Source organism: Meles meles, chromosome 9 (genome assembly GCF_922984935.1).
Source record: "Meles meles chromosome 9, mMelMel3.1 paternal haplotype, whole genome shotgun sequence".
In the NCBI taxonomy this organism is placed as follows: domain Eukaryota; kingdom Metazoa; phylum Chordata; class Mammalia; order Carnivora; family Mustelidae; genus Meles; species Meles meles.
Window position 1 is genome coordinate 28,571,570 of NC_060074.1, and position 13,093 is coordinate 28,584,662.

Sequence of the window (13,093 nt, forward strand, 5' to 3'; positions counted from 1 at the left end):
CTGCTGCACGCTCCGGAGGCCCAGGCCACCCCACCTCGACCCTCCTGCTCTGTCTGCCCCTCCCCAGTCTGGCACAACGCAGACCAGGGAGACGGGAGCCAATATTAGAAACCACAGGCCCCAGCCCCTCTGGAGAAACTTCCCTCCCGGCCAGCAGCCTTTGAGCAGCAACCCCTCTGCCCTCACCCCTTCCCCAGGCCGGCCCACAGATGCCCGCAACTTACTGGTCAAGGTCTCCCTGGGAAGGCAAACATTTCCAAAAGCCCATCTGGAGCGACATGCCCCGCGTTTTCCCCACAGCTTTTGCAGACACGGCTCAGGGTGCAGGCCGAGCTCCCCACCCCTCTCCTCTGGCCCAGTCCTCCCAGAGTGGAAGCACTCCCTGCTTCCCTGCTTCCCAGGCACCGCCAACTCTGGGCCTACTGGGAATGAAAAGGGCAAGAGGCAGGTTGCATGAGGGCAGGCTCTCCCCCGACGCTGCCCCCAAACCCTGGCGATGCTATAAGGAAGCTTCCAGAACACCCGAGCTATAGGTCCAAAGCCAGAGCCAACGGTCAGAGAGCCCCCCTCGGCCTGGGCTGTTACCCACCTTGGACACACCCATGCGAACACGTCCTTTGTCCCCTTGCGTGGTTTATTTTTCTCCTTAGAACTCCTCACTCTCCAGCACATGATGTATTTTGCTTCCTGATCTCACTTAGGGTCTTCCTTCCCTGCTAGCACGTAAGTGCCCACAGTCCCCAGAGCTTAGGACTCAGCCTGGCACACTGTAGGCCCTCAGCAAATACCAACTGGCCAGGAGAGCCCCTCACTCTCTCCCCCGACCCCCTGACCGTGCTCACCGCTGGCGACGCAGCACCCCGGGCCCTTCTGGAGCCGAGGTCTCTAAGTTCCATCTTTGCTTACATCTGGGCCAGGACAAAGCCCATCCTTGCATACCACTCCTCAGAACACCGGCTCTGGGAAGAGCCATCTCCTCCCTCCCTGTTTCACAGATGCAGAAACTGAGGTACAGAGAGGCACGACGCCCCACCTCTCACAGTGGGGTCTGTGGCCAGACTGGGGTTGGCACCCAGGTCCTGGAGAGCCCCCTGCTGAACTCACCTTTCTGCCCCTCACCTCCGTGCCTAGTCTGCTGGCCCAGTTAGCAGAATGCCTCCCTGTGGGCTCTCCTCTTCCTTCCCCCTTAGGCTCGGCTGCAGAAGGATATGGCGCATGGAGCCCAGACAGAGACGGCACCCCCACATCTAGCCATACCCCCACCTAAGCCCAAGACAAAACCTTTGACTTTTTTTTTTTAAGATTTTGTGTATTTATTTGTGAGACAACAAGAGGGAGAGAGCCGAGGAGGCGGCAGAGGAAGAGGGAGAAGCAGACTCCCCACGGAGCAGGGAGTCAGATACGAGGCTCGATCCCAGGACCCTGAGACCATGACCTGAGCTGAAGGCAGATGCTTACTAAACTGAGCCACCCAGGCATCCCGACAAAACCTCATTCCTCAGGACCCCAGGCCTTCCAAAGCTGAGGGCAGCCAACACACAGCCCCGCCAGGGGTCTTCCAGAACACTCCTTGCCCCCAGGCAGGACAACTCCAAGCAGGAGGCAGGGTTTGGACCTGGTGTCCCTTGATGGCCACACCTTGTGCTTCCCAGTTCACTCTGCTCCAGGGTCTCAAAACCTGGAATTCTGCGACAAGGCAGGGACTGGGGTGAGGAGCTTCGGGCAGGAAAGTTCTGGAGGCATTCACTCTCAGCTTGCGGGACATGCACCCACACACGCTGACAGCCAGGCCCCCTCAAGTGTCCCACCCTGCATGCCTCACCTACCTGGCCTCTTCCTGCCTGGCTTTGGGAGTTGGGGGGGGGCCTTTTCATAACAGCTACGTGCTAACAATCACTGTTCCCGAAGTGTTAATGATCTGGGTACAATACCAAGTTCTTTACTTCCACGATCATAAGTCCTTGGAACCGCCCCGGGGAGGTAAGCGTGACCCCACTTTGCAGTTGAGATGGAAGGCCCAAGAGGTTCCGTAACTCGCCCAACATTGCACAGCTGGTCTTTGACCTGGCCTCCCTCCATCCTGGGTTCCTTCTCCTCTCCCTGACAAAGACCCTCCCTCACTAAAAGTTCCTCTCAGTCAACGGCCCTCCCGTCAGGAGCAAGCTCTCTGTGACTTAGAGTGGAACATTCTCGGGTCCTTGGGAGGAAGAGACGCCTTCAGTCCACTGCCATAGGAAGAGGAGGAAATGGACGGCAGTAGGAGACACTGAGATCAGACATCGGCGAGAACTTCCTGAATGTGAGGGGTTGTGAACCACAGGGCGGATAAGGGAAACTGCACATCCTTTGCTTAAGTTTTTTTTTTTTTTTTTTTTCCCAAAAAAAGACACACACGCCCCCTCCGTGCATGCATACCCCCCACTAACCACGTGGGCTCGAGAGGCTGGGTGGCTGGGAGGATGCCCAGAGGTTCGTGCATATGACACGTTGGTGGCCTTCAGGGAGGGTGGACTGGGAAAAAATGTATCTGTGGGCTGCTGCTGTGGAGGACGGAAAAGGCAAGGGCCATGGCGGGGGGAGGGGTAGATGCCCAAGCCCAGGCTGGGGGAGGGGTCTGGCGCAGAATGCGATCTCAGCCTCCGGAGGAACATTCTGTCCAGAAATTCCTCACACCCTCCTCCCTTCCACCCCTCCAGCCCTCCCCAGTCTTGCCCCCTGGGAGGCCTGGAATCCAGGCAGTTTTTCAGGCCAAAAAAGACCCCATGACATCACATCTCCCGCCAAGGCAGCCCACTGTGAGTTCACAGGCGGCGCTGCCCGTCAGGGTGGGAAGGGAGCCTGTGGGAGCCAGCAGGTAGGGCTGCGGGGTGCTGAAGTGTCCTCAGCCTGGGGACCCACAGCGGGTTATCTGAGGCTCACTTGCTCCACAAATAGAACCCTAAGCAGAGGAAGGGAGGGGCTGGAAGCAAAAGGGAAGAGCAGGGACGCACCATTTACTGGGCACTTAGAGGGGGCGTGGCCAGGCTGGCACCTGACGGACCACCCCAGTCCGCCCAGCAGGAGCAGGACCACAAGGATAAAACATCCCAACATCCCACAGCAGCTGGGGACTCTCAGGGAGCTCTTTGAACCCCTTTGAGCAGATGCAGAAACCAAGTGTCCAGGTCTGCACCTCCAAGCCCGTGCTTGCCCCTTGCTTACCATCCCCCCACCCCGTATAATTACCACCATCCTGGGAAAGGGGGGAGCCCCTGGGGGTGGGCATCGACACTGAGGGCAGGGGGCTGGAGAGAGGGTGCGGAACTGGTAGGGCTCGGCCCTGCCAGGCTGGGAAGGAGGCCGGTGTCCTTGTTCCCCATGAAGTCCCTTCAGGGGCTCCATCCTCTCCTGGACAGGCCTAGGCCACCAGAGAAAAAGAACAGGCCGGGTGTGATGGAATGAAATGTGATGCCTGATTTTCCCTGCCCCCCCTCTCAGGGAGGGGCCTGGGCAAGCCCACTCCTGTCCTCAGGCCGGCCCCAGCTCACCCCGAGAGACCCGGCCCAGGGCTCCTGGAGGAGAGAGGGCAACGGCAGGGGTGGCATGCGCTCACTCGGCCAGGTCACGGTGGAGCACGCCTCGATCCCTCCTGCCCTGCATCGGATGCTGTTTTCCCCTCACCCAAGGCACTGGGGGTCCGGGCGTCCCCAGGCCCTTCCTCTGTGCCCCTCTGGCCACCGTTGGCCATGTTCTCGCTCTACTCCAGCTGAGCACCCGTGCCCAGCACTCCTCCCACTGCCCCTCACCACCGAGCCACACCCCACAGCTGGCAGCAGACTCTCAGATCCCGCTCTGGGTCGCTTCCCCGCTCAAGGACCCATCCTGGCCCTACTGCTTGGCTCATCAAATTCAAGTTCCCCTGCCTGGCTTGCGGACTCCTCCCTTATCTGGCCCTTCCCCACACATGCCATGTTTGCTGTTTCCATTCCTGCACTCACCCATTCCACCAGCACACCCAGCCAGGGCCACCAACCAAAATGACACAGAACTCCCTGGCCCCCACTAGCTCCCCGGCAAGGGAAGACTGGCCAAAAATATTTACCCTGGATTTGCCCCGGCTCCCAACAGGCTCGGTAACTCATACCAGGGCCCTGCCCCCTCTTTGTTTCAGCTCTCCCTCCTCCTTCCCTCCTCTCTTCCATTTGCTCAAATCTTAAACTAGACCTGGAACAAGACCTCAACTACCACAGCACAGACTGATTGCTTCCTTCCTGGGCCCCCAAGGCCACCTCTGGTCAGAAGCCCCCAGATGGGCACAAATTGGTTTCCATCTCACACTCCTCTCTTTCTGCCCCACTGAACAAGGCTCTCAAAGGCTTCTCTTCACCTGACTTTGGTCTCTCCTAATGGAGGTCCCTGGGATGGTGGTCAGCACATTCATGGATGCCTTGACCTCCAGAAACAATGTCCCTTCACAGCCCAGTCTACAGGCAGGACTTCCACCAGTCCCCCCACCCCCTGCCCAGAGAAGGAACTCGCCAGGTGCACTCACCTTATACCTAGTATGTGTTGGTGAGTATGGGTTCCAGCAACAGACAGCGACTCCCCACCCTAAGACAGGAGAAAGCTCTTCTTTACATCTAAGTCTCCTCTTCTTTGTAAGAACCTCCACCTACCAGGTTCTACTCCAGGGAGCAACAGCAAATCTCCCCTTGCCCACTTTCTCACTCCCATTCTGCATCTGCTCCCTATCTCCCCTCTCCAAACCGCACCTCCCTGTTGCACAAATGGAGATCTTCAGCTTCCCTCAACCACTCAGAATCTTCTTTGGAACGTAATGCCCAGTTTTCTCTCTCCTTTGAAAACCAAGACTCTATCGGGTTCATCTCTCCTAACATTGCTCCGTTTTCCAGAATCCTCCAAGATGGCCACTCATGACATTTGTGATGAGAAGATGAAATTTCATCAGAGCCTAGAGTTCAAACTAAAGCAACTGCTAGTCATTCTCCTTAATGGAGGGCAAGATGGCATCCTTGGGGGCTCTGCCCACTTGTCCAGAACATCACATCATCCTCCTCATCTGTGAGGCACCGTGGTCCCTTCTTGGCTCAGATCCAGCACTTGGGCACCTTGGGAAAGTCGTCTCAAAATCTGAGGACCATCACCTTATGCCCAGGAGGATGGCTGCTCGCAAGAAAACAGCATTAATCACAATACCTAAAACGCAGAAGTAGCTCAAATATCCACTCACAGATGAACAGGTAAGTGAATTGTGAAAGAGACAACGGAATATTATTCAGCCTTGAAAAGGAAGGACAGTCTGACACACGTTGCAACACAGGGAGGCTTGAGGACATCAGTGCTAAGTGAAATAAGCCCGTCGCAAAAGGACACATACGAGTTCACTCACAGGAGGTACTTAAGTGGCCAAATTCAGAGAGATACAAAGAGAATGGTGGTAAGCAGGGATGGGGAAGGGGAGGGCAGAATTCTTGCTAAATGGGTAGACTTTTGTTGAACAAGATGACAAGAGTTCTGGAGATGGATGGGTGACATTTGCACAAGGACAGGAACGAACTTAATACCATGACTGTACACTTGAAAACAGTTAAGGTAATTGATTCTATGTTCTAGTATTTACCACAATAAAAAAAAAATTAAGTCAAAAGAAATTTTCAGTGCCTCCTTTTCACCTGAAACAGAGCAGGACTAGACCAAATGGTGTGTAAAGTCCTCTCATTCCTATGGCTCTACGCCAACCCCAACCCCACCCGCCTTCTAGGAGCCACACTGTGGCAGAAAGGAACTTTGCAGCCCCAGCATTGAAACAGCAGTGGGCACAAGGCAGCTGATCAGGAAATGTCTGTGGGCAGGATAGACGGAGAGAAAGACGAAGAGACAGACGTTCCTCTAAATCCCAGACCCTGGGCTAGCTAGGTGAACTTGTGGTTGGCGCTGTTACAAAATCCCAATCGGTGAAACTAATACGACATTGTGGTCAACTCTACTTTAAATAAATGGAGGGAGGGGCCCCTGGGTGGCTCAGTGGATTAAGCCGCTGCCTTCGGCTCAGGTCATGATCTCAGGGTCTTGGGATCGAGCCTCGCATCGGGCTCTCTGCTCCACAGGGAGCCTGCTTCCTCCTCTCTCTCTGCCTGCCTCTCTGCCTACTTGTGATCTCTCTCTGTCAAATAAATAAATAAAATCTTTTTTTAAAAAATAAATAAATAAATAAATGGAGGGAGAGAGGGAAGGAGAAAGGAAAGGAAAGGAAAAGAAATCCCAGAAAAGTCCACCTGGCTGTCGTCAGTATTTACATCAGCAGCAAGCGTCTAGGAAGTTCTGGGGAGAAAGCAGAACCAGGAATCTAAAAGCCTCTTCCTGACCCAGCACCCCACTACACACCCCCCCAAACTCCCGTGGGACCATGAACAGGTCACCTCGCTTTCTGAGCCCCACATTGTTCCTCGGCCTACCCAGGTGGCTCTGAAAACACGCCCTGACTCCACAGAATCCACTGTGGGGTCCCCATGGCCTGATGTCCCGGGAAGGGCTTTGAGAACCACAGGTGTCATGCAAGTGAACGACGTCTGCCATGATTGATGGTCAAGCGGGGGGACGGCAGTGCTGGATTACTGAGTCCAAATCCCACACCCCCTTCAAATAGCTCTGTGGCACCCTCGGTTCCTCATCTGTAACACTGGGATAATCCCACAGCATCTCTCTTGCTGTGGTGTCATGAAGAACAAATGAGTTTATTTTTGCAAAGCTTTCAGAACAATGTCCGGCAGAAAGATCCATACAGGGTGACCAACTCACCATTGCTCTGATGGCTATTATGGGTGAATCCGGCCTGGCGTTCCCACTGTTCCATTCATCTCTTCCCTCCTGTCCCAACAGACTCCCCACCCAACCTTCAGTTCACTCTGAGCACCTGCCAAGGGGCTGCTTGGGTGAGGAGAGGCATTGCACCCCCGTCTGTCCCCAGCGCACGTCTCCTGGGTGCCAGGCTCCATGTGCAGGAGGGCCCACCATCCGGCCGACCTTGGCGGCCACTCCACTTGGCTATCACCCTCGGGAAATTCCTTTTGACTCTTTATTTTTCAGAAGTGGAGAAAAGCTGCTTCAGCAATTTCCAAGGATCAGGAGTGTCCATGGCAAACAAGCCCTCTCCCCTCTCCATCCTGCCCCCACTGGGGGACCCCACAGGAGGGAGGTGACCCTAGGACCCTCTACCCAAGGCCTTGGGCAACATCTGTTGAGTAAGATGAAAACACGGGTTGAAGATTAAGCCACTTTGCCCTGGCTAGCCTGGCACAGGCTGCAGAATGTATCCAGCAGGCCCACAGCAGGCAGAAATCCTGCGCCCGGGACACGGGCTCCCAATCCCAGGGGGGTAAGATCGAAGCGAGGCAGGTGAGATGGCCAGAGGGAGAGCTGTGCCCTCTCTGAGACCTGGAGAGTCCACAGCAGACAGCACACGCTGCGAGGCACGAGGGAAGGGGGGCAGGGAGACCAGAGACCAGCTCTGCCAGGGCTGAAGGGGAGGCAGCAAATGGAAAAGGAAGGAAAAATACAACCCGCCCTTTCCTCCCTCTTGTGAACCTGCTCAAAGCACTTGCCTAGCCTGCCTTGAGGAAACAGGTGCTGAGTGCTCTCTGGGGGAAGCCAAACTTTCTCCCGGTTTCCCCTGGGCCACTTTCCCACTCCCTGGGGACGACAGCAGAGCGTCCTTCTGGAGCCCAGCACCCTCCCCCAGGAACAGACAGACCCCCACCCGCGGGCAAGCCAGGGAACAGCAGCCCTACTGGCTGAGCCCCTAACCCACACAGGGCGTCCGGCTGAACGCCTTTCTTCCAGCCACTCGGTGAATGCGCACTGAGTCGGTGAACACCTACTATGTGGCGGGTGGTGGGGATACAGCAGCGAACACGACAGGTACAAATCCCTTGTCCACATAGGCTGCCGTGCTGGGAGGAGGGGAGCCCTGTAAGTGAGATGCACCATGACCCCAGTGATGAGACCGTGGACGGATGAGGGAAGGAGGGACGGGAGACGGAGTTGCTGGGGGAAGGGAAGTCTCCCACGTGTGTGAACACCTGAGGGAGGGAAAGAGCCTCGCGGGGGACCCGGGGGTAGAACCTCCTGGCCAGAAGGCACAGGAGGGACAACAGTCCGGGAGCAGGATCATGCCTGCTGTGTTCAGGAGCAAGAAAACCAGGTATCTAACGCAGAGTGAGTGAAGGAGAGAGTTTCTGGAAGGAGATGTCAGAGAGGAAAGCCGTCCTGCAGGGTTGTACATGCCAATGCAAGACACTGGACTTTTACCCCAAATCAGGTGGGCAGCCCCTGGAGGGCCCTGAATACAGATTAATTAAATACACTCACGGGGCTCCTGGGCGGCTCAGTAGGGTGAGCGTCTGCCTTTGGCTCAGGTCATGATCCCGAGTCCTGGGATTGAGCCCGTGTTAAGCTCCCTGCCCGGCGGGGGGCCTTTTTCTCCCTCTTCAGAGCAGCCTCCTCCCTACTTGTGTGCTCTCATGTGCACACCCTCTCTCTCAAATAAATATTATCCTTTAAAAAAAATCCACTCATTTGCTCCTTTTATTCTCCATAACAATCTTACAGGGCAGCAGCTATTACCAACTCCCAATCTGTAGAGGGGAAACTGAGGTCCAGAGAGGTTAAGCATTGTGTCCAAGGTCACAGAGTGGAGACTGAGAAGCCAGGATCCAAAGGGAAGGAGTCTAATCCCCTCACTCCTGACCACACCGGGGCAGGTGGGGGGGGATTAAATGGAGAGCCTCAGGGAGATCCCCTCACTCCTGACCACACCGGGGCAGGTGGGGGGGGTTGGATTAAATGGAGAGCCTCAGGGAGATCCCCTCACTCCTGACCACACCGGGGCAGATGGGGGGGGATTAAATGGAGAGCCTCAGGGAGATCCCCTCACTCCTGACCACACCGGGGCAGGTGGGGGGGGTTGGATTAAATGGAGAGCCTCAGGGAGATCCCCTCACTCCTGACCACACCGGGGCAGGTGGGGGGGGATTAAATGGAGAGCCTCAGGGAGATCCCCTCACTCCTGACCACACCGGGGCAGGTGGGGGGGGTTGGATTAAATGGAGAGCCTCAGGGAGATCCCCTCACTCCTGACCACACCGGGGCAGGTGGGGGGGGATTAAATGGAGAGCCTCAGGGAGATCCCCTCACTCCTGACCACACCGGGGCAGGGGGGGGTTGGACTAAATGGAGAGCCTCAGGGAGCACAATCTGGTATGTCAACCACTCCATCACCAGGTGGCCAACCCAACCTCCTGGAGGGTCAGCGCCCCCCTCCGCACAGCTGGGACACAACACAGGGACAGGAAGATCTTTCTGGTATCTAACTGCAATCCTTCTGGCCCGAATGCCAACCTCTTCCCTTTTGTTCCAACCCCTGACCCTTCCTCACATAAACAAGCTCCCCAGACTCTGAGTGGCCAGGAATCTGGCTTCTGCCTGCAGATCCCTAAGCCCCAGACCCCCCAGCTACCCTGGACCAGCCAAGGACATGCTGTTCTCAGGGGCGAGGTGGCAGTTGAGTTGAAATGATGAGACTTATGCTCCCTGCTTCCCCCACCCCCTCCCTGTCCACCCGCCGTGGTGACCCCCTGCAACCCCAGAGCGACTTCTGGCTGGTGGTTGCAAACCAGGCCTTGCACTGGCCTCCCCCCACCCCCTCCACCCCCTGCTGTTGTCAGACAACCTGTGACCCGGCTCTGTGCGAAGAACACTCCACATCTGGAGAGGCATGGCTGGGCAGAGCTGAGGCCCAGAAGGGTCTGAGCCCCATGAGACCAGGGAGGCGGGGCCTCCACGAGGAAGAGAAATAGCTTGGCGGGGCCCGGCCAGGGCTGCAGAGGACAGGCACCCAGCCAAGGGCCCGAGGCGGCCAGGGCTGCAGAAGACATGGACGCGGCTATGGGCCCGAAGCGTCTGAGCGTCTGAGTCCTGAGTGTAGAGTCCCTCTATAAACCTTATTTCATCCCATCCATGACCCTCCATGGAGGGGACACTTCCAGCACCAAGAAGGCCTTGGGAGCATCAGGAGCAAGCACGCCCCTTGACAGGAAGGGAAGCTGGAGTCCAGAAAGAGGATGCGCTTGACCACTGTCACTGAGTAAGTGGGTGTCCGAGGGAAAGGAGAGACCAGGTGGCCTGACAGTATCCAGGCTAAGTGGATGCACAGACGCCTGGAAGTGCCAGGAGGACACCCTGGCCCCCTCCCCAACTCCCACCCACACCGGTGTCACCAGAGGCTACTCTGTATCAACTAACAGGATTGTGTCCACAGGGGCCCTCTGTCCTGTGTGCCCCCCACACACACACGCAAACACACATACGTGCACCTGGAGGCATGTAGACCCCTCCCCTCCAGCCTTCAGGGCTCTGCCCACCTCCAGCACCCGGGTGGGGAGCCTGAGAGCGCAGGGAGGAGAAGCTCCCCGTGTTCCAGATCAGCCCAGCTGGGATCCGTCTGGAACGGGCCCCTCTCCCCACAGCCCACAACTCACAGGAGACCTGCCCCTATCCATGCTCTTCTGGAAGACTGACAGGGGAGGCTGGGCTGGGAGATACGGGGACAGAGCAGAAAAGCAGAGTCAGCCAAGGAGCTTAGAGGTGGATCAGGCCACCTGAATGCGAGCCACTGCCCAGGCTGGGGAACTCTGTGGGTCAGGCCATCCACTAACCCCCCTCCAGCTGAAGGGCACCTGACCCAAGACCCAGCAGGTAGAAGAAGGTGCCGTCCCCCGGTCCCAGAAGCCCCAGAACAACAGGCACCTGGCTGGCCCCAGAGGCATGCGAGATGCCCTTTTATGGGTTTTTCCAAGGACTTTGGTCTCAAATTGAACTAGGAGGGCCTGCATCTCGTCAGAAGGGACCTCATGACTCATTTCCTCCCAGTCCAGCTTCGGTCTCGGGAAGTGTCCCCCTCCTCCTCCTCACCTAATGGCCCAGAACCCTCTGGGGCCAGCAGCATGCTTAGGCCTAAAAGCAGCTGTAACAAAGGAGCTGAAGAAAGAGGGGAGAGAGCCCAGCAGGGTAGGGAAGGGACTGTCACTCACCACCAGTTCATGGCTGGATGGAGGGATGCAGGGGGCAGCCACCTGTGGGAGGAAGAGAGAAAGGGCAAGGTTAGCATCTTTCATCCGCACAGAAAACCAGGGCTTCCTGAGGCCATTCCACAGCCCCACCTCCATGCCAGACACCCCTTCCCTCAGCTCAACACACTGACCATCTCCGGCTTGAGAGGTCACTAGAAGATGCTGCAGCCACGTGGTGGATGCCTCAGACAATCACGCTGGGGAGAGAGGGAGCGGCAGAAAGCAAAAATGAAATGTACATCATCATTTTTTTAAAGATTTTATTTATTTATTTATTTCAGCGAGAGCGAGGGTGCGTGTGCACACTCATGGTAGGGAGGGGCAGGAGACTCCACGCTAAGTGCAGAGCCCGATGTGGGACTCGAGCTCATGACCTTGAGCTCATGACCTGTGCTGAAACCAAGAGTCGGAAGCTTAAAATGACAGAACCATCCAGACACCCCATATATCACACAATTTTTAAATTCTGTAGAAAAATAGGCAGAACACTGGAGGTCAGTGCAACGGGATTTTTAGTAGCAGTGGGTTAAGGTCCTAAGAAGGGTTTTTTTTCTTTGCTCTATGTTCTAAATGCTCTACAATATGCTAAGGTTTGTTTTACATTTTTTAAAAACATGTTTAAGAGCTCTAAGAAAGGAGGTTCTCTCCAATGCCAAGGCATCTCACCCAAAGCTGCAGACAGAGTCTGGGTTCCCCACAGCATGAGGGAAGCAGGTTGGTGAAAGGCCCTGCCAGTTCTTCCGAAGAAAGCCTTGAGGGGTGAGAGCACCCTTTATGAGCGAGCTTTTATTCATAACGCCATCCTCATCTTCCTCTCGGATGGAGGGCGGGGACCGGCACGTGGGCCTCCAGACAGAGGGAGGGGAGAGGGAGGGCTGCATTGCCCCCTCCCCTGAGATAACAACCCCATCCAGGCCAGGCAGCCAAACCACTACCCTGACAATTAGCAGGGCCCTTTATCAGAGACTCAGTGTGCTCTTTTTTTCTAGCTGGGACACGTTTTTCTTGGAGCTCATACCTTAATCTTGGCTCCAATTCCTAACCCAAGGGGCCCACAGAGGAGACTGGGGGGAGGCTCTCCCTCAGGCAAAAGTGGATCTGGGCACAAGCCCCTGATCGCCAAAGATGGGGCTGCTGCCTCTTCAAACAGTGGGCAACCCCAGCTCCAGCCACCAGCCCAGCAGAGCGGCGATGGTGACAGCCTCCAGGCTCCGGCTAGAGCTGGCTCCCCACAAGAAGCCACCCTCAGCCGGGGCCCCCTCCGCCTGACCCAGCTCCGTCCTCCATCTAGCCCGGGGGATCCCCAGGCTTGACACACCAGCCCAGAAGGGGCAAGGCTCACGTGACAGTGTGCCCGAGCTCTGGAAGAGGTGGAGAAGCTGGGAGTTCAGCATCGCTGGGTTCTCGACCCGGTCCAGCTACAGGCTTCCTGCCCAACTCATCCTCCAGCAAAGAAGCCTGAGCTGAGTCTCTGTGTCTATCGCCCTGTGCTCACCGTTACCCCGAGACTGAGAGACTCACATGTGGAGCCAAAGGAAAGGAACAATAGCGAACGCTCATTAGATACAGACTGTGGGAGCGACAGGCATTATCACAAATGCCTGGCCCATATTAACTCATTTGATCTTTTCAAACATCCAATAAGGCATCTTTGGCTAAGGTGCAGGGGGGCACAGGGAGGTTACACAACTTGCCCAAGGTCAGAGAGCTGATAAATGGTGAAGATTTATTCTGAGTCCCAAAACGAAACATGAAGGAAAACTCTTTCCCTGTGTTCAAGGGAACGAGGAAACAGGGGGCCAAGTGCTCTCCCAAGTTCAGGGTTCTTGATACACAGAAGCATGGAGCCATCAATGAGTGTTTTAGCAGTTTCTGGGGGAGACAAGTCCAGGGCGGCGTGGAAGATCCCAGGAGAACAGACTGGGAAGGAAGGGAAGGTCCCAGAGGTGGCTGTGGCTGTGGCTGGC

At 56.3% G+C, this 13,093-nt stretch overlaps 1 protein-coding gene across 7 annotated transcripts in view; it reads right to left on the reverse strand.

Annotated features, from left to right (window-relative positions):
• Window positions 1–13,093, reverse strand: part of TNS1 (tensin 1) — a 225,321-nt gene that overhangs the window by 100,297 nt on the left and 111,931 nt on the right. For 6 of the 7 annotated variants that reach the window (XR_006820300.1, XM_046019222.1, XM_046019223.1 and 3 more), the window contains one exon: window positions 11,088–11,129. Coding sequence is in view for 2 of the 7 variants with exons in the window: in XM_046019225.1 (XP_045875181.1) it covers window positions 11,088–11,129 (42 nt within the window). In the remaining 5 variants the exon portion in view is untranslated. Of the gene's footprint in view, window positions 1–11,087; window positions 11,130–11,257; window positions 11,279–13,093 lie in introns of those variants that run through there. The other variant, XM_046019226.1, reaches the window with a different exon arrangement.